Source organism: Syngnathoides biaculeatus, chromosome 16 (genome assembly GCF_019802595.1).
Source record: "Syngnathoides biaculeatus isolate LvHL_M chromosome 16, ASM1980259v1, whole genome shotgun sequence".
In the NCBI taxonomy this organism is placed as follows: domain Eukaryota; kingdom Metazoa; phylum Chordata; class Actinopteri; order Syngnathiformes; family Syngnathidae; genus Syngnathoides; species Syngnathoides biaculeatus.
The window spans coordinates 7,582,699-7,609,692 of record NC_084655.1 but is presented as its reverse complement, the minus strand read 5'-3'; the positions used below and the strand labels follow the sequence as shown (position 1 = coordinate 7,609,692).

General features: G+C 41.1%; 1 protein-coding gene across 6 annotated transcripts in view; it reads left to right on the top strand.

Moving 5' to 3' along the window:
* The window catches only part of LOC133514209 (RNA binding protein fox-1 homolog 3-like), a 485,672-nt gene that overhangs the window by 432,330 nt on the left and 26,348 nt on the right, over positions 1-26,994 (top strand). For 4 of the 6 annotated variants that reach the window (XM_061845705.1, XM_061845703.1, XM_061845704.1 and 1 more), the window contains exons 7-8: positions 11,496-11,627; positions 24,950-25,003. In XM_061845705.1, the coding sequence (XP_061701689.1) occupies positions 11,496-11,627; positions 24,950-25,003 (186 nt within the window). The remainder of the gene's footprint in view (positions 1-11,495; positions 11,628-24,949; positions 25,004-26,994) is intronic. The other 2 variants (XM_061845706.1, XM_061845707.1) reach the window with 1 other exon arrangement.

The window sequence follows — 26,994 nt, the reverse complement described above, 5'->3', positions numbered from 1 at the left end:
CTATTCCAGCTATCTTCAGTCAGGAGGCAGGGTACACCCTAAACTGGTCCCCAGCCAATATTATTATTCTTGTCATTAAGATTTTTTGTTTTAAAAAAAAATATATGACTTGTACTATCAGTATAATGATATGAGAGCAATCTTATTTAAAAAAAAAAAATGTTTCATTCCATTGGCATTTAGGGGTATGAATGGTAGTGAGGTCGAATTGGCATTAGAGTTCCAAAGGGGCCTTCATAAAAAAAATAAATCTTCTTTTCCTTTTGGTTTGTCCCATTAGGGGTTGCCACAGCGTGTCATCTTTTTCCATCTTAACCTATCTCCTGCATCTTCCTCCCTAACCCCAACTGCCCTCATGTCTTCCCTCACAACAGCCATCAACCTTCTCTTTGGCCTTCCTCTCGCTCTTTTGCCTGGCAGCTCCATCCCTAGCACCCTTCTATCAATATACTCACTCTCTCATGTCCAAACCATCGAAGTCTGCACTCTCAAACCTTGTCTCCAAAATATCCAACTTTGGCTGTCCCTCTAATGAGCTCATTTCTAATCTTATCCAACCTACTCACTCCGAGCGAGAACCTCAACATATTCATTTCTGCCAACTCCAGTTCTGCTTCCTGTTGTCTCTTCAGTGCCACCATCTCTAATTCGTACGTCATGGCCTCACCACTGTTTTATAAACTTTCCTTTTCATCCTAGCAGAGACTCTTCTGTCACAACACAGCAGATACCTTCCTCCAGCTGTTCCAACCTGCTTGGATCCGTTTCTTCACTTCCTTACCACACTCACCATTGCTCTGGATTGCTGACCCTAAGTATTTGAAGTCATCCACCCTCACTATCTCTTCTCACTGGAGCCTCACTCTTCCCCCTCCACCTCTCTCATTCATGTACATATATTCTGTTTTATTTCAGTTTATCTTCATTCCTCTCCTTTCCAGTGCATGCCTCCATCTTTTTAATTGTTCCTCAACCAGCTCCCTGGTTTCAACTGCAAATCACGATATCATCTGCAAACATCATGGTCCAAGGGGATTCAAGTCTAATCTCATCTGTCAGCCTGCCCATTACCACAGCAAACAGGAAGGGGGTCAGAGCTGACCCTTGATGCAGTCCCACCTCCACCATAAATTCTTCTGTCACACCTACGGCACACCTCACCGTTGTTCTGCTGCCATCATACATGCCCCGTACTATTCCAACATATTTCTCCGCCACACCAGACTTCCGCATGCAGTACCACAGTTCGTATCTTGGTACTCTGTCATAGGCTTTCTCTAGAGCCACAAAGACACAATGTAGCTCTTTCTGACCTTTTCTGTACTTTTCCACTAGCATCTTCAAGGCAAATAATGCATCTGTGGTCATCTTTCTGGCATGAAACGATACTGTTCCTCGCAGATACTTATTTCTGTCCTGAGTCTAGCCTCCACTACTCTTTCCCATAGCTTCATTGTGTGGCTCATAAACTTTATTCCTCTATAGTTCCCACAGCTTTGCACATTGCATTTGTTCTTAAAAATGGGAACTAGCACAAATTTCCTCCATTCTTCAGGCATCTTGGCCTAAGCCTACCTACAAAGTCATGGCTGGAGAAGCAAACAGTGGGAATAGCATTAAGTGAATTTGTCAACTAGAAATGTCACATTTTAGCTAAATACAGAAGGGCTTCGTCACACAAACATTTTTAGAAATACATAACAAAAGATCTAGTTTGTTTAATTTCACAGTATATAACTCCACACACACAGTCTGTACACAAGACATTAAAAAGTGGCAGCTAGTTGGATGTGTTACTACCACATCTTGCCATATTTTCATGGGTTTTCTCCAACTACTCCAGCTTCCTCCTAAATCCCCAAAACAAGCATCATAGATTCATTTAGCACTCTAAATTGTTCACATGTTAATGTAAGTGTGAATGTGTGTGCGTGCGTTTGTGCCAAGTGATTGCCTGGCAGACATTCCATGGCGTACTTCTCCTCTTGGCGAAAGTCAGCTGGCATAGGCAGCAGATCACCCAAAACCCTAGAGAACCCAGAGAATAAGTGCTATTGAGAATAAGGATTTACATCGTGAACTCACTTTTACACAATATGTCCCCTTTAAACCCATAATATTTCTTTAGTTTGTAGCAGGAAATATCAGGTAGCACCTGGCTAGCCTTCTCGTTGCAATACGCCATTGTTTTCTGAGCTTCTAGCACGCATCTAGTTCAGTATCGCAGTTCACACCTGACAGTCTCTCACTGTAGATACAACTTATTTCGAAAGAGCAAACAAACAGTCCAAGCAACAGTAAACAAAAAAGAATAAATTAAATCTCCCTATGTGCGCTGACACTCTTTAATCAGATGTAATCTACTGTACCTGCCTGGCCACGTTCCAGTCAGATAGTTTCAATTATGCTCTTGTAATGCCAATCTGCAAGGAGTGGGGAAAAGTGCTGAGGCCAGCACTTTGCAGGTGATTTGCAAAAAACAGAGAAGGGAGTCTTTTGAGAGAACTGGCGGAAGAGGAAGCCAGCGAGCTGCCGGAGATGACAGCTCGCGTTGGCACGGACGCCGCATTCAGCATCCCGCCTCCTCCTTCCTCTTCCTCCTCCTACCGCTTCCCTCTGACAGCAGCTGTCGGGACAGCAAAGTGGCGCTGATGGTGGCCTCCCGTCCCGGAGCTGTGCAGGTCATTAGTTTCCTCTGTGGCGATGCCATTTCTCAACTAGGTAGCTACTTACCCAGAAAAGTGGGGATGTGGATGGCTGAACATGAACAGAAGAAAAGTGGGTCAAGAGGATCGCAAACAAACTGGTAGAAAAGGCAGGGAGACAAGCAAGCAAGTGGGTACGTGAGCTGATGGATGTCCGAACAACGGGCATGCTTATGAGGAGGATGACAACCAAAAGAGTGGGGAAGTCAGGGAGCTAGGAAATCAGGAAGACCCTCTACGAGGCAGGCAGGCTAGCTGGTTACCAGGGAGGAAGGTGAGGTAGATAAATAGGTAAGCAGGACGTTAAGCAAGTAGGGAGGCAATTCCTGATCAACATCCAGTTCACGGGGAAGTCAAGGAGTGTAGGAAGAAAACAATTTGGTAAGTCAGGGGAGCAGACAACCAGAGGTCTGCACAGGTAGGGAGGATAGAAAACAAACAAGCAGGGAAGTCGGGCACATTGGAAGGCTGATAGACTGTCAGTCCCTGTGCGAGCTAGTGCAGAAGATAGGGACCAAACGAAGTAGATCAGGCTGGTCAGAAATCAGGAAGTTGAGCTGGCAGGTAGGAGAGGTTAAAAGGGAAAGGCTACAAGGGAGGATGGTGAACAAATATGTGGATTTGTACACGGGCTGCGATGTCCAGGGTAACAGGGAGCCTGGGAAGCAATGGAGAGACAATGAATGGGCAGGGAGGATATCATGGAGGATGACAACTCAACAGGTGGATATTTTAAATGGAGGGAAACAACCAGTAAGTAAAGTCGGATCTTAGGCAGGATGATATGTGTCTGGGCAAGCAGGTGGAGGGCAACTAGGGTAAAGGGTTTGCAGGAAGGCACTATTGTTTTAGTCTCATCCCAACGCAGGCCAGCAGAGAAGATGTTGATGAAACGGGTAAGCATGTCAGGGAGGGAAGGGAGCAAGAATTCACATGAGTAGGTAAGCAATCTAATATGTGTCCAGCTGGCAACCGATCAGCAAGTATAGCAACCAACCATTAAGTGTTAACCAGGATATTTAACAGGAATATGACAAGCCAGGCAAACAGGAAGACAGGCTGGTGGAAATCCTTACAAGAGTGAAATTAGAGAGGCTGGAAATTTGAATTTCAAGCATATTAGTAGACAGGACTATGGGTGTCTAGGCTCTTAGAAAAGATGGGGACCAGGTCAGTGTGTAAGCAGGGTTAGGGGCGCAGGCCACCAGGCAGTGACATAGGAAAAGTGGTCAGTAGGCAAGTTAGGAAGCCAGTTTATGACCATGGAAAACTGGTCTGTCAGTAAGTTAGGAAGCTGGTTTATGAACATCCCATTAACAGTTAAGTGCGAGGGTTTGGGAAGGAAGCCAGACTAACACATGTGAGAGGATGGCGACCAGATAAACAGCTCAGCAGAGAAGTAAATGAATAGTTAGGTAGCAACCAGGATCTTATATAATGACCTGATAAACGTGTAGTCAAATAAGGTCACTGTGTTCTTTCTGTGTCCTCATCATTGGTGATCTGCGTGACAAGCTGCAAACGAGTCTAGAAGTTAATCTGGATGTTTGCAAACACGGTGCCTCGGTGTGATCAAACACAGTAGAATGCTATTCGCTCGGTGGCCTGCTAAAGGCTTGGTGGTGTGAGTGAATGGCGGGGTACTCCAGATTCTCGCCGCCCTCTGCCATTCTGACATCTGTCTGCAGTGTCACCCCCAGGGCCCAACATGACCACTCAGGTTATTAACCTCAACGGCAGAGTTAAGACCCCTACCAGCCAACTCTCTCGCACACAAATCCACTACAGGCCCTCTGCCATCCTTTGTTCAGCACACTCACGCCTGGGGTGTGTCCCACCTGGTAGCGGGAGGTGGGGACATTGACAGAGTGGGACCTTGAATCAAACTGCTGTCAATGCTCACAATAGATGTCGGTAACGACTGGAAATGGGCCATAAACGGCAAATAAATGACAGCTATTGCCGTGGAGATTGTGATTATGATAATGAGAATAATAAAGGAGATCATCATCACCATCAGCGTGATAATGATGGTACTGCCATGATGAATTGGAATGAATACTTCGCTCAGCTCATTTCTGCAATGCTTGGAAATGTATCACTGAGAGTGTCCTTAGTGTAACTTGAATTTCACATGGCAATCTCCCAGGAGGCTTTGCACTTTACCTTCAGTGGTCCAGTGTTCGACACTTACAACTAGCTCTAAATCCTTCCTGATTAGTGCCCCCTAGCACATTGGTTCTTCCATGTTTTGAATGCAGCGGAGGATTTTTTTTTCAAGGACCTCCTCATAATCGTAACAATAACTGTTTGGAACGATCACATGAACGCCTAAATGAACCCCTGAGCTGTTTATCCTCACGAGGGTCACGGGAGTCCTGGAGCCCATCGCAGATCTCATTGGGCAGGAGGCGGGGTACACCCTGAACTTGCAGGGTACATATGCTATAAGCAACCAACTATTCAAACTCACAATCACATCTCAGAGAAATCTAGTCTCAAATAAATTAATACTTTTGGGATATGAGAGGAAACCAGAGAGCCCGGAAAAAAACCCACACAGGTAGGGCCGGGATTTGAACCCTAGTATGTGAACTGTGTGCCAACGCTCTAACCAGTTGCGCAACCATAACAAACTCATATGGTTTTAAATTTAACAAGAATAAAAAATATATATATCTAGGTTTAAAAGTTGTAATCTTCCAAGAATAGTTGTATTGTTCCAAGATAAAATTGAATCAAAGTTGAACAAGTGTAGAAAGTCACATTTTTATACATTCAAAGCTCCATTTTTATCCAAGTAATATTAATCTTTTATTCTGAAAAGATGCATTTACTCTTTTAAAAGATGACTACAGTGTTCCCCATAAATCTGTGCATTATTGATGCACCAATAAAATGACTTACATTTGCCTATTGAATGCCACAAGATGGTGGCAAAGCCATACGAAAGGGTTGAATTAACTTCCTCTTCTCACTTCAACATAGTTCTATGACAACAAAATGTTACAAGAGGGCACCCTAAGCCTAAACCTTGGGTGAGGGGCTCCCTGCTCATGCCCTGTGGCTGCACTCTGGGGTGAGCGGCTTATCATTCCCCCTGTTGGGTCCCTCTTCCACTCTCATTTCCACCAAATAGGGGTCATTGTCTTGTCCTCTTGCTAGGCTTTGACTGGCTAGATTGGCGGGCCATGTGGGTTGATGGGGAGCGTCATGCTCTTCTGGAAGTGGGAGGTTGTGTAGCAGCAGTGGTGCAGTGCGTGGGGCAGTGGGGAAGTGGGGAAGTGTTAGTTGGCTGTAACTATGTGAATTTCCTGAGTATCCCCTCACTTGTTTTGAACTTATGTTCCCCAAACACATCAATTGGACATCTGGATTCACTACCTCTGTGGTACATGCTTCCCCTCCTGTACTTGTCCTGTCCAGTCCTATCCTATATTGTCCTGTCCTTCCTTCACATGGTGTAGCACTACCTCCCCATACAACACTTGAATCTAATGTGTCGTTGTACAAGGCTTTTTATGATTTAACCTTTTCATGTTTAATGTCATGTTTTACGTTTTCTTCTTTTTATATATTATTTTGTTATCTCTCTCTTTTGTTCTTTCTTTCCCTCTCCTTTTAAACTTTGTTCTCTCTGTCTAAAATTTTCAATAAAAAGCACGGTGGCATCTTAAAAACACCTATCTGGGACGGCAAAGCTTTTCCGTCATAGAAGGAAATGCATCCTACTTTCTGCTTGAACTAACAACCAAATAAGACAGCAACAACAACAAAAAACAGCACCGAAGTAATCATTTCATTAAATCCACAAATTGTGAAGATGCAAGGGTACACAGTATTTTTTTGAAAGAAATCTTGTGGGTTTTTTTAAAACAATGGGACTTCTTTCCCACTGATGGTGTAGTGGTACAGGCGCCTGACATTGGTGGAGGGAGTGTGGGATCGATTCCTGCTCAGTGATGGTGTTGATATCTGCCCTGCAACTGACTGGTGACCAGTTCATGGTGTGGTCTGCATTTCATCCAAAACTGGTTGACTTAGGCTCCAGGTCCCCTGTGACCCCTGTGAGGATAAGTGGCTTGGATGGATGGGCTTTATTCCTGTACTAAATAGGCCTTTCATTCCCCCCTAAAAACATGAAAATAATTTTTTAATCCATGCTTGATTTCATCAAAATCATCCATCCATCCACCCATCCATCCATCCATAATCTGAGCCCCTTATCCTCACAAATATCGCAGCAGTGCTGGAGCCTATCCCAGCAATCATCACCCAGGGGGCGGAGTACACTCTGGTCTGGTTGCCAACCAATTGCAGGGCACGTACAAACAAACAACCAGTTGCACTCACAATCACACATAAGGGCAATTTAGAGTCTCCATTTAATGCACGTTTTTGGGATGGGAGAGGAAACCAGAGTGCCCAGAGAAAAACCACGCATGCACGGGGAGCACATCCAAACTCCACACAGGCGAGGCCGGGATTGAACCCGGGTCCTCAGACCTGTAAGACTGATGCTCTAACCCAGCGGCCAGGAACCTTTTTGACTGAGAGAGCCATAAATGCCAAATATTTTAAAACGTAATTTCAAAAGACCCATGCAATATTTAAAAAACTAAATACAGGTGTATTTGCACATTTATGTCGAACCAACACTTTTAGAGTACAATACAGTCTCTGAATTCTTTTAAATAACATTATGATGTTGCTAACCAATGATGACAAAACCACTTCTTACCATTAATCCGACTTCAGGTGCTTGCTGGTTTTGCTAATGGCTTGACAGTCTGTTTCATACAGTGTCAGATTAATCTTCACGCAGGTGTTGATATTTCCATCCATTAATCGTGAACGTAATTCAATTTGATTTTTTATCATTCTGGTAGGATGGTGAACAGTTCTTGCCAACAAAGGTATGTCTTTTATTCGTTTGATTATCTTGTCTTGATGCGAACTTGGCAAAATGTTGATTGGCAACGTCGAATACGAACGCTTTGGCATACTCCCCATCTGTGGATTTAAACACACAGCAGAACCCTCCATCTCCACAATGGCTGTCCAATCTTATTGAAAACTTTGGTGGTACTCTTTTCTTTGAGCGACCTTTGTCAAAAGCGTTTCCATAAATAGTTTTTTCGTTAAGATCACCATTAGACCCTTCTGCACTCCTGGACTTCGACTACCACGCAAAAACTACAGCAACCAACTATGGCAAACTGTCTCTACATCATTTGCGTTGCCTCCAACACATAACTACGGCAACACCACTAGGACAAACCTTCTCTGCACGACAAAAATCACATGGACAGCATGTCGTTATGAGGGCTCGGCAAGCCATATGCAACCACCAAAAGAGCCAGGTATGGCTCGCGAGCCATAGGTTCCCGACCCCTGCTCTAACCAGTCGTGTCACCATGCCCACTGTCACAATCGTATCAGTTTTATATTGGTGTGCCAGTCATCATATGAAGCTATGCACATTTTGCTAATTATGTTGTGGACCCCCAAGTTAGGGTTTGTGGACCCCATTTTCAGAGCTACTCCAAAAGTGGACACACCAGTTCCCACTGTGCAGCTGGTGCTTGAGGGGGCATCTTAAGGTTGCCAGTTTGCCGCCCAACAAGACACCTTTGGAGAGCAACCACTGAGCCAGGATGTTCATTGTGTACCGATTAGTGAGTGTGAAAAAGTGAGTCAGTGCTCGCAGCCTCGTTTAGTCAACTAAATGCTATAATTACAAAGGCTCTGCTAATTAGCAGCCTGTGTTGTTGTTTTGGCTTGTGTTGCTTTCACAAGCTCATTAGGTGTGTACCTTTGCACCTCTCAAACCACCCACAATCGAGGAAGAGCTAAATGGAACGTTAAAATGATTCAAGAGAGCAAATGTATTTATGATGAAAGTTTTTTTTTTTTTTAAATAACTGGGAACTCCCCGCCTAGTTTGACACTTTGCATCTTTAATATGCAAACCTAGAAACGAGAAGTCAAAAAGCACGTCAACACATTGTCTAGCTCAGCTGTTCACAGGAGTCAATTTATTGTCTTTGTGGGGTCTCAAGACAGGTGGGGGTGTGCGAAAGTAGTTACGCAAAGTCGTCAAGGAACTGTGTAATCATTTTTTTGAGCTCCTAGATTGGGGTTCGATCAGTTGTTGGCCAAAAGTATCGACAGGGCCAAGTAATCAGTTGTTTAATAAATGTGTAGACAAGGGGGTGGGGAGCATTGAACTGAATGAGGAATGAATGTACAATCATTTCTTAGGTCAACTTGTCAATTTGGTATGGTGTTACTCGATCTTACTGTATGTAAACTTGTCGACTGACAGCTGCAATACATTTTTATTTGACTTGAAGTCGGTGGTGGTGATCAGTGATCAGGGCGGTTTTTGCCTGGATTTTGCCTCTTCCCAGCTAAGGACATCAAACAGCTGACATTCTTATGTCATGTGAGATTCTATAACATTATCCTTTGGTATGAGGTGTGTAAAGAGTGCATTTATCTCAATAATGGGGTCAAAAACAGGTCTGAGCCAACAATGTTAAATTATGAAAGTGAATATTTAATAGTCATGACCGAAACTTCTCCGTGTAAGGGGAAAGCCAATTTCTCCCCGAGTTATGGCGATGTAAACTGTGACTAGAAACGGAAAGTAATCAATCTGAAAACACCCTGACTGAGGAACAAGAAAGGGGGCAGAAAATAAAAATGTCCTACACAATGTTATTTTATTTTATTGTATTGCATTTATTTATTGATCCATCCATCCATCTATTTTCTGAGTCGCTTATCCTCACAAATGTTGTGGGAGTGCTGTGAGCTGTCATTGGGCGGGAGGCGTGGTACATCCTGAACTGGTTGCCAGCCAATCGCAGGGTAGATGGAGAAAGACAACAGTCACACTCACAATAACACCAAGGGGCAATTTCGGGTCTCCAATTGATGCATGTTTTGAGGATGTGGGATGAAACTGGAGTACCCGGAGAAAGGTCATACAGGCACGGCTCACCAGTCATCATCTGTGCTGCCATAAATACATGAAAAACGATTTTATTTCTTATTATATATATATATATATATATATATATATATATATAATATAATTTATTTTTTATTACTTCACTTGGGTGCTGGCGTTTACCTCTAAAGTGTGCCCATTACACAAACCAAAAATATGTGCTGTCAGTTTACAGTCTAACTGGAAAAATTCTTCAACAAGATGTTGGTAGTATCGGGTGTATATTAGTAAAGCCTGAAATATTTGACCAACAACTTTCATCTCAGAAAAAGCCAAGCGTAAAATCCTCTGAAAGCAGGGCCACCTGAACGCCAGCTGACATCCATCAGCGGTGTCACGGTGGGGAATGAGCGGGATTTGTCAGCCACGGCAGACACGTCGTTTATATAGAAATGTCAGAATAGCATTCGCATAGTGATGGAAACAACAACGCTTCGGGCTTGGGGTCCCCTCACGTGCAAACGGCGCTGCTAATGTTTCTCCGGTCTGGCCGTGTAGAGCCGCTCTGGGATCTATATCCACGGTGTTTTGTCAGCGCCTTCAATCTTCCCCCGTAGCTCAAGAGCTAAGTGCGAGAGATTAATATGCGGATTTGTGACGCACAACCTCCACATTGACATTATAACTCATCGGCTGTTTATCGCAGGGGCTTTTCTCGTTGGACTGAAAAATGACTGACGCTGGAAAGGAGTGCTTCTCAAACGAAGGTTTACTACTCCATGAGGTCTCCGAGACTTATCTTTGCGCTTCTGCAGTGTAACTTTCAAAAAAGATTGTTGTATTTTCTTTTTTTTAAGTGCGGACCAACATATAAAAATTCAGCTATTCACGGGTTTTTCCTGTTGCACCGTTCCTGAGCTATTCTTGCCTATTTGTGTTTTTTGTGCTCTCTGAAATGCTCCAAGATGCCAGAAGATGGTGCAAAATACAAAGCAGAATTATATTGTTGTGTGAAAGAAAGTTTATTGAAGTGATTCATCTTCACTAAAAGACAAGCTATGTATGCTGGGGAGGAGCTAAATTTAACCCGGGTTGTTAGTAGAAGATAAATCTGTTTTGCTAAATCAATATACAATACAATGCAATAGCTAAATCTGAAATGCATATATTTTCAAGGATAATGATGTAAGATGACTTTAAAACTGTTTTAGGGTCATAGTTTGAGATATATTTACCATTTTAAAAAAATTTATAAAATGTATTTAGGTGTCAACTAATGACAGTTTTTCACGATTTGCCTATCTCCTGAAGTTGTGGGTGATTACTGTGCTGCTGTTTTTTCGTTTTTTAGAGAATAAAAGAATCTGTTGCAGAATCAAAGGCAAACATTATGTGACAAGTTCAAATTTTTAAATTACCTCTGACTTTTTTTTATTGGAAATAGACAACTTTGTCACAAACTTTTTATCCTGACAAAGTACTCCCATAATATAACATTCTCATAATTTTTTTTCTCAAAATAAATGTGAATTTTTAAATGCAAATACAACTTCTTAAAATTATTTGTTCTCACAGATTATGACTTGTCTATAGCATTAATTTTTTTTCTTGAAAAATATATTTCTGAATTTGTTATTTTAAGATTTTTTTTTCTCAAAAATTCCTCTGGAATTTATAAATACACAAAGAAATGGTATCAGATTGTGAGGGTCTGGTGGGAATTTTTGTTTTTGTTTTAATGTAGCAGGTCCACGCGCCCACAGATTTTGAGATCCTCTGATCTACAGCACAACGGCTATTGAGCATGTTTTCCTGTTTTTTATTTTCCCCAGCAGACGGACGACGTGACGCACACGGACACCTCGCAGCACTCGGACTCATCGGAGAAGCAGCAGCCAAAACGGTTACACGTGTCCAACATTCCCTTCCGCTTCCGGGACCCCGACCTTCGGCAAATGTTTGGGGTGAGTACAAGAAAGGAACTCGACACTCTCTACTGACCAAGGTGAACTGCCACGACACCCCACAGTCAAAGTCAATAAGCCCCCAAGCTGAACCTTTATTTCTATTTTGCCTAAAAACTGTATTTTCCTTTTTGAAATGCTATATTTTGCAATTTAAAGGCAATTCTTGCTCACAACAAGGCTACAAAAAAAATGGGATTTTTCAGAAAAAGGCTACATTAGTTCACATAAAATTTGTCACGGACGAAGCTAATGAAGAGCGAGGAAGGCACGGCAAGGCATGGAGGACCCAAATGCAGTAGTAGAGGAATCTCAAAACTCTTTCATTCTAAAAACAATTCAAAATAACAACCAAAACTACTCAAAGTAAAGTATGACTTAAAACTAAACTACAAACTTGACATGAGTTTAAAAACTCAACAAAGCAACAAGCAAGCCGTGACAAGGACAATAGATTGACAAGAAATGAAAGACAACAGGGAGTTAAAGGTCAAGTGTCGTCAAACGGATGATTTTTGGTATATTATTAAGGAAAACCCCACAGCCAATATGGTCCCATATGTTTTTTCACCACAAAGCACAGCTTTTTGTAACTCCCGCCATGAAAATCCTCTCAGGGATTTGTTTTCGAGAAGAAGCAGGAAGGACTCAGCGTCGTCTCGATATGTTCATCGCGTACTGCGGCGACTTTGAACATACCCCTAAAAGCAGCATAGCTCAGCTCCACCTCCTCCTTATATGCCACCACGGGCGCTGAAACTCAGCCACACCAGCTGAGGCGCCGCGTTCGGCGGTCACAGCTTCTGCGAAGGCTGCGCGTCGGGCTTTGCTACGGGGGCGGCTCTGAAGAACCCAGCCGAGAATGCGTTACTCAGTCGCGTGCATGCATAAAGCACCCCGGCTCGACTGTGAACACCCCCCAAAGCAGCACCGCTCGGCTCTGTCATAAGCCACACCGGCCGGCTGCGATGAGCCACGATGGCTCATCTCCGCTGCGGAAATGGATGGGACGGGAAGTGGTTTGGCCATGATCAGATATCATCTAAATATGACTCATAACAATAGTGTAATATTGCCCCGGTAACTTCACTCGGTTGTGTGATGTTGTCCTTTTCGAAAAGAGCTTCGGTGTCAGAAGGGGTGTCGGAAAAATCTGAATATCTCTGTTGTCCGGCTTCCGTAGTAGCAGGCACTGCATTTTTTCAACGGCGGAAGTGACGATGACGTCACGGACAGAGGACGCGACTAATATGGCAACCACTTGGATGATCGAGGGACACTCAATTGCGCAACTTTGTGAATGGATGATGCGTTCTCCGCTCACTTTTTTTTTCATATAGACATTGAACTGAATACTGTTATATGTATTTTTCATTACAATATCTATTTTAGAATGTTTGTACGGATGACAGTTCCACTTTAAATACACAGAGCTTTGCAAGACAACCAGAAACACCTGGACAATTCACGAGTGGCTCGAGGGAGCTGATTGGTCAATGCAAGGGAGGGCAAACACCAACAGGTGGACACAATCAACAAAATCAGCACACAAGCTATGAAACACGGGGAAAAACAAAAACAACCTAACCAAAACTGAGAACATAAAAATATCATATATTGCCATTAATGAATGGCATGACATGAATGAATAATAAGACGTCTACCCAGTTTTAAATGGATTTCTTATCACGCGTCAGATTATAAAGATATAAACAAACAGATCACTACATGTCAAAATGCCGAATATGAGCACTGATAATCGGTCTGTGCCTATTGTAAATGTTTGCGCCACGAAGAGTTACCTGAGATGGTTGGGCCCGATTAGAGATGAGAATAAAAGCGAATTGATTCCAACTTTAGAGAGAAATTACAAAAAGTGGAAGAAGCGTTCACCTACCTGCACGTGCAAGTTTCATTTCACATCCGAGCAGTTCCATGTCTGTCTGTCTGGCTGCTAATGAGGCAAATGATCTTATGCCTGGATAAACACTGTCATAAGAATGGAACGGTAACATCTGACGGCTCCAAATGGAGCCAAAAATGGACGTTTAAGCGCCGAGAGCTAATTGGACTTTTAGCGGGCTGAGGTGCTGGAGAAGACGGCTTTGGGTCGTGGCCGGGACCCCGTCTGTGGTTTTTACTGTAAATGGTTGACAACCTGGTCGAACTCTCGCCTCTCACGTTATCTTTATTGTTTCCCAAATCCAAATGGGTTCCATAATAAGCTCGGAGGTGTTTTGTGTGCCACCTCCAAAAACATTATATTTGCTCATAAAAATGCTACATTAGGTGAAAGGAAATGTCACATTACCCCACAAAGTTCCAGATTTATTCATAAGATAGACAAAAAAAAAGTTAGATTTTGGCATAAATACAGGGAGTCCTTGGTCTACGACTGTGATCCGTTCATACAGTAGCGACTGAACTCGAAGTTCGACCTAAGTCGGATTTCACCGTTAAAGTCAAAATTTACGATGACCGCTAGGATTGGCTTCAGTATTCCCATGACCCTCGCGAGGATAACTGGCTCAAAAATGGACAGATTAAAGTAAAAAATATGCTTCACTTACTATTAGGGAAGGGAGGCTGGGATGGTGAAGAATGAAGGGAGGCTACGCTCAGCTATTGCTAAGGAAGCAAGTGCAGGTAGCCGTTGCTAGCGGTAAATTCCTCCTCGGCTCTTTCAAAGCTAGGAAAATACCCTGTGCCTTTTCCCTTCATGAACATGTGGCTGATATTAACCCTACATTGATTCGAATCCTCGATCCATGACGTAAGTAATCTTTCTATTTCAGCAACGGTCGAAGAATGTTGCTTTGTTTTTTTTTCTTCACAGAAAAAGTTGCTTCACGATCACTGTCTCCCTCATAGGGGTAAAACCCTTCATGTGCGCTAAAATACAGGCTTTGTCCTGAATAATAATAATTAATAATCGCCATGGTCATCTAACTGAAGCCCAAGTCTTTATGTGCGTCATATCTGTCGGTGTTAATCCTTTCTCCGTTTTTATTTATGATGTTAAGCTTTGGTTCCCCGGTCATTGATTTTCTACGGCTGGATCAGCATTGCTAAAAAGAAAAGAAAAAAAACAGCTTTCTTCTTTTGGGCCATAATCTGTAAAAAGGTGGTCGAAAAGGGCATATAAACTCCCAGCGCACAAACACAGATAAGCAATATGCATGAGCAAAGCTGAAACACGATGGTGCTGTGGCCACAATGGCGAACAAGACTCGAGTGTTGTGAAGTAAAAATGTTTCAGGTCGAGACCATCTTAACCCAAGAACTCCCTATATATGTATAAGTTGCAAGGAGGGTAATTTGAAACATTGTACCGGAAAAGGCTACATTTGGTCACCATAAGGTTACATGAGGTGATGAAAAATACATTTTACATTAAAAGGCCATATTTTGCTTTGAGAGGCTACATTTGGTCACATTAGGAGCAATTTACTTTATAATGTTATATTTTTTCACAAAAGTCAACACTAGAACTGGAAAAAAAAAAAACACATTTTGCCTTGAAATTTTGTGTATTTTAAAAAAAAGTATTAATTTAGTTTAAAAAAAAATTTCACCTGAAGAAGCTATAATTAGAAAATATAAAAAAAATATTTCTCTTTGAAAGGCTATAATGTATTTGGTTGCAAAATAGGTCACATTTGCTAAAAGAAAATCTAATTTTATTTTTAAAAGCTATATTCAGTCACCAAGACCACAAAAAAATGTATTTTGCCTTGATGACTCTATATGGCGTCACAAGGTCGTAGGTCACAATAAAACACAACTTACATTAAAAGGCTATATTTGGCAAAAATGAGGTGGCTTGAGTCTAATAGCCTGACTCAAGCTCAAGTTGAATGGAGTTGCCAATTTGCTGATTTCTGACTTGCTTGGCAAATATTTAAGAAAGACTTGACCTGACTTTGACTTGAACTACATGACTTGAGAAGGTATGCATTTTTGCACACTTTCCAGTTTGAAGTAGCCAACTGCATGAAAAATGATGGAAGGAGCTCCATGAATATTCAAATTTGGATTCCAGGATTATGTCGTCAATGAAGTAAGGAAAAAGAGGATAGCAACCAGCAAGCTTTGTAACTCGGGCATTAAAGACACAATAACAATGACATCAGACTTCATCTGTCACTGCAAAACTCAAAGACAGCGGGTAATCTAATTTAACAGTTTAGCTACCTGGTCAAACATTATGTTTACTTGAGATGAGTAAAAATAAAAATGATGTGATTGTGAATGTTTTAGTACAGCTAGGGGTGGCACGGTTTATGATAACTGCCCGAAGCTTTCATTTAATTTCATAGTCATGCAAAACTTTTTATTTCTCTATCAGTCTCTCTCTTTTACTAATGAGGTGAGAGAAGAGAAGAAAGTACTGCCTAAAATATAATACGGCAACCACTGAATGCAGAAGAAATTAAGCGGCTAGCGATCAATTGTGGATAAAAAAAAAAAAAGGTGTCGAGGCATTTGGAGCCATGAAGAAAGAGTCGGTGCTTGAGTTGTATTATACGTCGGCTGTATCAGATCACTTTGCATAACGATCACGGCGATTAGAAAAGTGCGTGCGAATACAATTTGCCTGTTTATTGAACTGTCACCATTAAAATGTCACCTGTTGTGTCGGCTCTATGATTAAGCTGTCTGGACTGTTTTTAAAGTTGAGAACACAGGATATGAAAATTAACCTGTAGTCTAATCACCATGACAATTGTCCAGAGTCAGTTCTTCTAAATAAATTAAAAAAACCTGACTGAGTAATTAAAGCAGAGGACACAGGAGGGATGAAAAAAAACATTTGCTTTTTCGTTCTCATAAGAACTGTATAAGTTACAAGGTTGTCACCAGAAAGTACACGGCATAGTTTGTTCGAAACTAAAGTTGAGTGAAAATGAAATACAGTTTGAAATACAACTTCATCCAGACATCCATTTTCTAAGCCGCTTATCCTCATTAGGGTCGCGGGTGTGCTGGAGCCTATCTCAGATGTCAACAGGCAGGAGCGGGGTACACCCTGAACTGGTTGCCAGCCACTCCAGCCAAAATACAACTTCTAATCTACATAAATAAATTCAATCAATCAAAGTCTCAGTTTTTGTTCATTTTACTTTTTTAAGGTGTGAATACTTTTTTTAGTGCTATGATTTGTGTTGGGGGGGTTGTTTAAAAAAAAAAAAAACATTTTATGACCACTCCAATACATTTGTTGTGAATGCGAGTTGCTGTAACTTGAGTTGACTTGATTCTTTCTCACAGTGACTGAGACTTGAAGGTTATGACTTGACTTGCTTGTAACTTGCACATACATTACTTACTTCCACCTCTTATATTTGGAGACACCTGGCTGGTTCACACATCTCCCAAACCATTCTGAGGTTCCGGATTCAAATCCAGGCCCCCCGTTGAGTTTGGATATTCTCCCCAGACTCTAAAATGTTCAAAGGTGTGAGTGTGAGTGTTGAATGGTTGTATGTACAGTGTATATATACTGTACGGTATGTGCTCTGTGGGTGGCTGGGGACCAGTTCTGGTTGTACAGTGCCTCCCGCCTGAGATCTTGCTTCAGAAAAATGATGTCTGGACTATATTTGGCCGACAAAAAAAAAAAAGAAGTTTTATAGGCTGTATTTTATCTCAAAAAGAAATGTGAAATGGTAATGTTTTGTCCCCCCCTCACACACACAATTAATCTATTTCTTCTTAATAGGATACATTTGGTTATCAAAATGCTCTATTAGGACACAAAAAAACACATTTTGCCCTCTACATTCAGTCACAAAAAACATTTTAAAAAATAGCTATATAAGGCTACATGAGGTGACAAAATACATAGTCAAAAGCTACATCAGCCCACCATATTTTGTCATGAACAAGCTATATTTATCCATCTAAATACCCGACGACATTACTGCTCTCCCGCTTCTTGCATCACCTTTACTGATTCGGAAATCCAATTTCCCTGTTCCTCTCATTCCCGGATTGATTAGCCCCACAGGGGCCCCCACTGCCTTGTGACACAGCCATGACAAAAGGCCCTTGTAGTTCCTTGTCAGCGGCTCCTGACACCGCTTATGTATGCCAAGACTCGGGAATCCAGCCTCACTGCTAACCAGCAGGCCACGATGGGCATCTGAAACTGGAAGGGAAGTATGACTTTATTCTCATTCAGTTTCCTTCCTGCTTATCCTCACGAGGCTCACAGGGGTTCTAGAGCCCAGCTATCTTTGGATGAGAGGTGAAGTACACCCTCAACTGGTTGCAGTGCACAAGGAGGCAGACAACTGTCGCACTCATAATCACAGCTAAGGGCAGTTTAGAGTCTCCAATAAGGCATGTTTTTGGGATGTTGGGAGGATTATTATTATTACTAACTTCTATTTATTTATTTATTAGAAATGGTTAAGGTTAGTGTTACATTCATTTTTGTTAAAGCATTTCATGCCACAGCCCAATGCAGTTTTATTCGCATTTGTGGATTCAGCTATTCTTATATTGGGTTTTTTTTAGAACCTATTCCCTGTTTTTCGTGGAAACCCCAGTTATTCATTCAGTTGTTTTTTGTTTGTTTGTTTTTTATTCATTCAAACACGACGCCCCACATATTTTCGTCCTTGGCCCTCATGCCTGGTCGGTATCCGCATAAATAGTTCAACGCCATCGGCTTTTAATAAAAAAAAAATTTTGTATTCCAAAGGGAAATTTGTACAGCATTTTACTGACAATATTGAGCATCGAGCAGAATACTGTAGCATATTTTCGCGGACAACCACATAACCAAATCTTGCCCTTATGGTCAAATGTAACATGTTTTTGTAGCAAACATAGCCTTTGAAAGACTAGATTGATCTATGCTTGGCAAATTGAACCTTCCCGACACACAGGTTTGTGCTAGAAAGAGTGGGTTTCTTCATTTATTTAGCTCTCTATGTATTAGTAACTTGATTCCTGAAATAGTTTTTTCATGACTACTTCAGCACTTTCTTTTGGTCATTAATGTTGAACTGTTTTAACGAGGGTTTCAAACTGGTTCCAGTAACAGACTCCTTTACAGTGGAGACATTTTTCCAACAACACCCTCATAATTCTAACACCCATTAAACATCTTATTTTTTCCAGGAAAAGCAAAAGGCCGAGTAAGTAAAATCATAGCTGAAATAATATAAATAATAAGTTGCTGTTTACCCCTTTGTTTTGTTACAGAGCAATACAATCAATCAACGTTTATTAAGCCAACTCACAGTCCTTTAGAAAATACATACAGTATGGAACACAATAAGACACGAAAAGAAAGTACATCGGAAAATCTCTATATTTAATGACCATAATTATTTTGACTTGATTCCCTTAAGAGAAAATTCCCTTGGACTGACCAGTATTCGTATATTTATTTCACAGTAACATATGATGAACTTTGGGCTAAAAAGTTACTAAGTTGATTTCCAGCCACTAAATTGTTTCCAATCATATTTTTCTATATTGATACAAAATCAAATCATTGCTAAAACGAATCATGACAAAATGTAGGTTTTTTTTGTGGTCTAATTTAACCTTTTCCTAAACAATCTGGAAAGGAATAGTGAAAAACACCTTTGGGGCTGGGGGGTGGGGATATGATTATTTCTATTGAGAAACAACCATTTTAGCGACATGTTAATGTTAATGTTCAACAGCAGATTAAGGTGATCATTTACAGAGGATTTCTTGTTGTGAAACCACGAAATGACTTAGCTACACTATCTTAGCACCCTTGAGTGCTCGATAATGACATAATAGCAGCCTTGCTTATGTCACAGCGGGGTAGGGGTAGTGGGTAAGAAGGTAAGGTACGGCGCTGTTCATGAGCACGCGGCCCACAGCCTCCAGTTAGCCAACTTGGACGTGGTCACTCTCCGAGAACCTGGTCCCTAATGAGTGATTAAGGTCATTTTAACAAGGCCTTCATTCAATGTCTCTACTAAGTCACGACATCCTTCATCCTTCACCTCGTGACCCGCCTGACAGCCTTCCGAGGAGCTGGTGCTTGAACACTACTCACATGTTTGTGGATATCCATCCATCCATCCATTTTCTTAGCCGCTTATCCTCACAAGGGTTGCAGGGAGTGCTGGAGCCTATCCCAGCTATCAGGCAGGAGACGAGGTACACCCTGAACTGGTTGCCAGCCAATTGCAAGGCACATTGAGACAACAATCGCACTCACAATCACACCTAGGGGAAATTTAGTGTGTCCAATTAATGTTGCATGTTTTTGGGATGTGGGAGGAAACCAGAGTGCCCGGAGAAAACCCACACAGGCACGGGGAGAACGTGCAAACCCCACACAGGCAGGGCTGGGATTGAACCTGGGTCCTCAGAACTGTGAGGGCAACGCTTTACAGCTGTCACACTGTTCCACTTCTTTGTGAATAATACAATTGATAACATTTGATTTTCTTCTTAGGCTACCTAGATTTGAATTTTGACTATTAGCATCTACTCTCCATGTTGCGCCATCAGGCGGAGAAAAACATGTTGTTGTGAATGTAACGTTCATGGGCAATGGCAGTAAAAGAGAAAAAAAAAGTATAATAATACAAATGTAAAAGTTGTGTTTTTCATCAAAATACCGTAGTGTATTTTTAAAGAAAGAAAACTTATTGGGGTTTTTTCAAGAAGGAAGTTGTAATATTACAAGATTGAAGTCACATTGTTAAAGACAAAGATCAGATGAGATAAAAATGACGGGAGGAAAAAAAGTTGAAATATGACATTTAATTCGTTTGACGGGAAAACTACTAAACGTATTTTTAGGTTGAATATGATTTACCAGTATTGTATTTTTTCAAGTCTTATGAAAATTAAATAATGCCTTCATATTTTTATACTTAGATTAAAGCAACATTTTTGTTTGCAAAAAGTCTTAAAACTATCAGAATTAAATAGCAAATGGAAAAATTGTTCCCAAGGAAAAAATAGTTTTTAGAAATTAAAAATAAAATTATTCATGTTACAGATTTAAGTCTTTTAGTTCCTTTGAAAAAACTGTTTTAAGAGTTAATAAATAAATAAATACATACATACAGACATACATACGTAAACCATTCCAGGAAAAAAAAAAAACGATAAAAATTCTTAATATTACAGATTAAATTTGGATTTGAGGCAAAACTCGTGAAATTGAGAGACTAAACTTTATTTTAAGAAGAAAATCAGAGAATGGCAAAGATAAAGAAAAAAAAAGGGGGGCTCTGAATTCTTAAGGAATAGGTCCATTCGACCAAAAGATTTGGCCACAAAATGCAAGATGAGGCTGGGCACAAAAAGTTGTATTTTGGCACCAATTAAAATCAAATATTTATTTTGAGCTTCTTTCATTAATCAAAGACTCATTTGCGAATTTCTTTGAACATTTGGCACTAACTATCGATGTTTATTCTCCAAAAATCCCGAGACGTTAGATATGTGGTTGGGCACTTGTGGGGCCGGTCCCGTGTGGAAAGTCAACAAGACGAGTTCCTGTGCAAGTAATTAATAGATCTCGTATATTTTTAGGCTCAACTCAAACAATTAGCATCTGTTAGCATTTCACGGTGAAAGATGGTGTGAGTTGTTGAGGGGGTCATCCTTACACATAAACGCCAAAAGGATAAAATGGAGCTGAATACCAAATCACGGACACACCAATATTACCACGTTTGGATCATTTCAGAGGAGCCAGATGAAAGAATTTTGCTATTCCACAACCTTCCTTACCTCACAAAAGGTTTTTTTCTGACTATAATCTAATATTAAAATGATTTTTCCTAGTAATTTTAATCTCATACTTTAAGGATGTATTCTGTTTGGAATATGACCATTTATATATTGTAATATTTTATCTTTGATTAAAATGTACTCCAACATTATGATTTTATTATATATTTTTTTAAATTCTGTAAAAATAAATGTAATCTTGTAATGTAAAAAAAAGAAAAATATACTACTTTGTCTAACATAACTTTTCCTTTAAACAATATATGTAAACAATAACATATGTAAAAGTAATAAAACTATCTTTATTTCCCAAAGTAATTTTGCAATTCTTTTCAGAAAAACATGACTTCAATTAGATAATACAAGTTGTTTTCTCAAAAATAACTAAAAGATATCACGCTTTATCTTTTATTACATGTTTTTCTCTATTGATGGGTTCCACCCTGAACTGGTCACCACCATTCGCAGGGCACAAATAAACAATCACAGTTGCACCTTTGTACAATTTTAGGTCCTCAGAATGTCCTCATGCATGTTTTTGGGATGTGGGAGGAAACCGGAATACCTGAAGAAAACCCAGGTGGGCATATAGAAATGATGCAAATTCCACACAGGCAAGGCCAGATTTTAACCACGGTCCTCAAAACTGAGGCACATGTGCTAACCTGTCATTCAACATTCCACCCATATCAAAATATTCTATGTCCATGATAATTATTTGTTCCTTGTTAATTATCATTTCTGGAAATGATTCGCTTCCACAATCAACCGTACACATCCATAAACTTCCATAACGCACACTTGAAACAAACCTAAGAGTGTAGCAAGAAGGATTTGCGACTTCAATGACCCTTTTGCGTCACTTGATATGAACTCACCATGTGTTGCAACATCAGGGATGGCGAGTTTGACGTGCATAATTACTTAGAAGCAAGTAACTCAGTGGGCCGCAGACAGCAATTAAAAGTCACTCTGACTCCCCTCATTATAGCAACTCACTTTACTTTCATTCATCTCCTCTTTAAGCATGTGAGGCCGGAAAGAGCCGTGCCGGAGGAAAAAGCCCTCCCTGGGGGGCTGCGCCTCGGGCCCTGTTGACTGTGCGGGCGCCCAACAAAGAGGATCAAGAATAGGGGGTAGCAGGGAGGGGGGCTACATGACAGCGGAGAAAAGGTAGTTGCCGCTTCACAAGTCCAAGGTCTGCCACAGGCTCAGAAGAATAAAAAGAACAATCTTTCAGTCTTTTTTGCCTTCTCCTCGACTCGACAAGCAAAAATGCTGCAGTGCAGGTGAACTCTACGAAGTAACCACAAACACTGATTTGAGTCGAGTCCAACTTATATGGGGAAATTTGCTGTCTTAAAAGCATAATGAAGGTGTGTAAGTGTGATCAATATTCACAAAAGACACTATCCAGCTTCAACAACATAGCGGCACTAGCAATACAATGCTAGCTTTAGCAGTGTAACCAAGCAGACATTAGAAACAGTGCTACATTGGTAGCCCGACATATTTGCAATAGAATGTTACCAGAACACTGTGGGATCTATTTTTGTAGTATGTCTGTTGACATTGACCCAGCACATGTGACAATTTGGTGGCTGAAAGTCGCTTGAAACTGAATTTTCAGTCCTGCGTTTAAGCCCAGCACAGTAAGTAGACCGCTGGTCTAACTCATTTTTGGTGAATTTGATCCAGGCACATACAGTCTTGTGAGCTCCAGGGACAGGTGTCAGATGTATTCAATTTGTTTCCATGCGAACAGCGCACATTAAACCCTCTGAATTATTGTGGAAATAAATTCATTTAACTGGTTATCATCATTTTTTTTAGATCATCCCACTGGCCGGCATTCGGCTATGGCAGTAGGCCTGGGGATCGATACATGAGGTCCATGAACATTTAAGTCACCAGCAGTTATCACCAGCTCATTCTATATTTAATAAGGCCACCTGCTCATATTGCCCGGTGCCGCACTGTCCAAGAACATTGGCTGCTTCGGTCATGCATTCTCCGCCCTTTTCTGTACAGATTTCGCCATGCAAGACTCATTGCACCAACTTTTAAGACAATGACATCTTAAACCCAGTATAATCTGATTTTGCACAGATTTATGCCACCTGTCATTCATGCCGGTCACAAAATCAGAACCCTTCAAGGTAAAAGGCAACAAGCTTAAAACAGGAAGTCAAGTTAAAATGTGTAAATATAAACCACTTTACACGATGAAACAGTTGCAATTATCCATCCATCCATTCATTTTCTGAGCCGCATATCCTCACGAGGGTCGTGAGAGTGCTGGAGCCTATCCCAGCTGCCTTCGGGTAGGAGGCAGGGTCCGCCTTGAACTTGTTGGCAGCCAATCATAGGGCTTTCAGAATCGCACCTAGGGGCAATTTAGGACGTCCAATTAACACGCGTTTTTGGGATGTGGGAGGAAACCAGAGTGCCTGGAGAAAACCCATGCAGGCACGGGGAGGGCATGCAAACTTGAGATTTGAACCCCGGTCCTCTGAACTGTGACACCGATGCCTAACCCTAGTCTTTATGCCAATACAGTACAAACAAAGGTGCTCCCCAAAAGGAGGTATAGTATGTTCCATAATGTACAAAAATACATGACAGGTAAACATAGAGAGCTACTAACAACTGGGGAGAGTAGTACTCAACAAAGTATAAACACACAGCTACTAAATGAGGCAGGAATACAGGAAAGGAAGAATACCAAGAAAATGCCAGAATTTACAGGAAAACTATGGCACACAAAATACATTCAACTCCAAGAACTATCCCATATTTAAGTGAGACACATTGCAGACCACAAACGAGCAAGACAAGGGAATAATCTTCCATTCATCCATTTTCTTTGCCACTTATCCTCACAAGGGTCACAGGGCGTGCTGGAGCCTATTCCCAGCTGTCAACGGCCAGGAGGGGAACTACACCCTGATCTGGTGGCCAGCCAACCGCAGGGCATATCTAGGGGAAATTTAGTGTCCAATTAATGTTGCACGTTTTATGGATGTGGGAGGAAACTGGAGTGCCCAGAGAAAACCCACGCAGACTCGGGGAGAACATGCAAACTCAACACAGGCGGGGCCAGGATCAAACCCGGAACTTCAGAACTGTGTGCCGCCCCGAATGATCTTGTCTTGTTTTTTATTTTTATTCATTTATTTATTTTTTTTTTTATGGCGTTGAAGGTGAGAAGTTAGAGGACCCAATTGCGGGGAAGCATGGACACATGGCCAGAGTGTGAGAATCTCAAACTTGTATGTATTTAAAAAATAAAAAATGAAAAAATAAAGCAAACAAAGTGTGTGGAATACTCAAAAATAGTTAAAAAAAAAAAAAACAAGATTCAAACCGACACTGAATCTTAGCAAAGTGACAAGACAAGGAGGAACACCTGGACAAGACATGAGTGGTCGGAAAGAGTTGATAGGTTGACAAAGCTGGGTCACAAATTGGGATGCAGTAGCACATGAAGTAAAATAATGTTTTTGTTTATAATGCTTGTTTTAAATTTGAATGTTCAACCCATCTCCTAACTCCGCACCCTCTTTCTTTCGCAGCAATTTGGGAAGATCTTAGACGTGGAGATCATCTTTAACGAAAGAGGGTCCAAGGTGAGTCCTCCGTAACGCAAGGTACTTCACGGTCTCATGATCACGTTGTGTTTATTACCGTCAAGCGCAAGAAGGCCGGTGGCTGTTGTTCGTTTATTTGTTCCGAAATGGGCAACAAAAAATATTATTTTGACACAATGGTTTACACATTCCACTTGAAAAATGTACAATGTCACAAAATGTTTGCTTATGATAAAATGAGCTATAAATGTAAACTAAATCCCCCAAAATATTATCGACATCTTGTAAAACGGCTTGTACCAGATTTGGCCATGAAGGTGGTAGTATCCGATAGAAATGTACATTTAAACATTGAGTTTCGGATTGAACAGCTATATTTGGTCACAAATATTATATACTTTGCGGCAGAAATGAAAGAGTTTGGCTTGGGAAGTGGTAACTCCCCACACAATTACCACATTTTGCCATGAAATATTATAAATGCTCACAAAAACACTACATTTAGCTTTGGAAGTGTTATATTTAGCCTTAAATCACGTTCCAATAATTGGACTTTATGAAAAGCTACAATACTTTTCTGGAAAAATTAAAACGTTTCGCCAGGAAAGTGGTACTATCCACGGAAACGGAACATTTTTCCATTAAAATGTTCTATTTGATTGTCACCGATGGTGGAGTGGTACAGACGTCTACTTTTGGTGCGGGCAGCATGGGATTGATTCCCGCTCAGTGGTGGTCTTGATATCTGCCCTGCGACTGACTGGCGAGAACTTCAGGGTGCAGTCCGCCTATCGCCCGAACCTAGCTGGGATTGGCTCCAGCTTTCCCGTGACACTTGTGAGGATAAGCGGCTTGGCTAATGGATACAATAATGAAATGTTCTATTTGCTTACAAAAAAAGACATGAGAAAATCAAATAGTATGTTTCAAATAGGTTTTTTCCTTCTTAACTTTCTCTCATTGTCCCAATACTTTTGCCCTTTAGCATTGTGAACGTTTTCCATTCTTTGGGGAACATAAGGACTTGCATTCTGGGCTCAATCCGATCCCGACAAAAAGACAGAGTACAAGCATCAACCTGTCATAACGATTTTTTTGTTTTGTTTTGTTTTTTTTATGACTGGTGGCCTACAAAGCACATTACCCAACATGCTTTGGTCGCTGATATAACGAACTGAGCAGGACATTAATAAACAATCTATTTCCTATGAAGCCATTTGCATTCAATATGTTTGTCAGCTTTGAAAAATGGACGCTCGTCTTGGGCCTGTTGTAAGCTAATTATTCCTGTTGTGTGTGTGTGTGTGTGTGTGTGTGTGTGTGTGTGTGTGTGTGTGCATGTGCGCGTGTGCGTGCTTGCACGTGTGTGTGTGTGTGTGTGTGTGCACGTGTGCACGTGTGTGTGTGCGTGTGAAAGGGGGAAAAAAGATGGAGAGGATAACAGCAGTCGGGTGGATGTCCAAAGGATTCATTTTTGCCCTCAATTCCTTTTTGAATTCATTTCTTTATCCATGACACACCCCCCCACCGCCCCCTCACCCCCAGCCCTCAAGGACAGGGCCACATTATTTGTGCTCAATCGTAGTAATGGCGTATACTCGCCAACAGGTAGCAGATTGTGCCTTTCGCCGATTCTCATGTATTACGTTCCTCAGAAAATATCAGCCAACTAGAAATTGGATCTACGACATTTGTGAAAAAAAATTATATATATATCTATCTATATATAGATATAGATAAATATATATATATTATATATATATATATATATATATATATATATATATATATATATATATATATATACTTGCATACATACATAGAGTGTAAAGTACTTCCTGATCTTTTTTTTGTTTTAGCATATCTATCTCACAAAAAGGTTTCAGATAATCAAACCTCCTCTGGATATTGTGGGGCAGTCGTGTTTGACATGGCAATGCAACATCGCATGGACATTGGGGACAGTTGCTCTGGATTGGTAGACTGGGGTAGTGGTCCCCGGAGGGTGTGTTCCAACAATAGGGGGATCA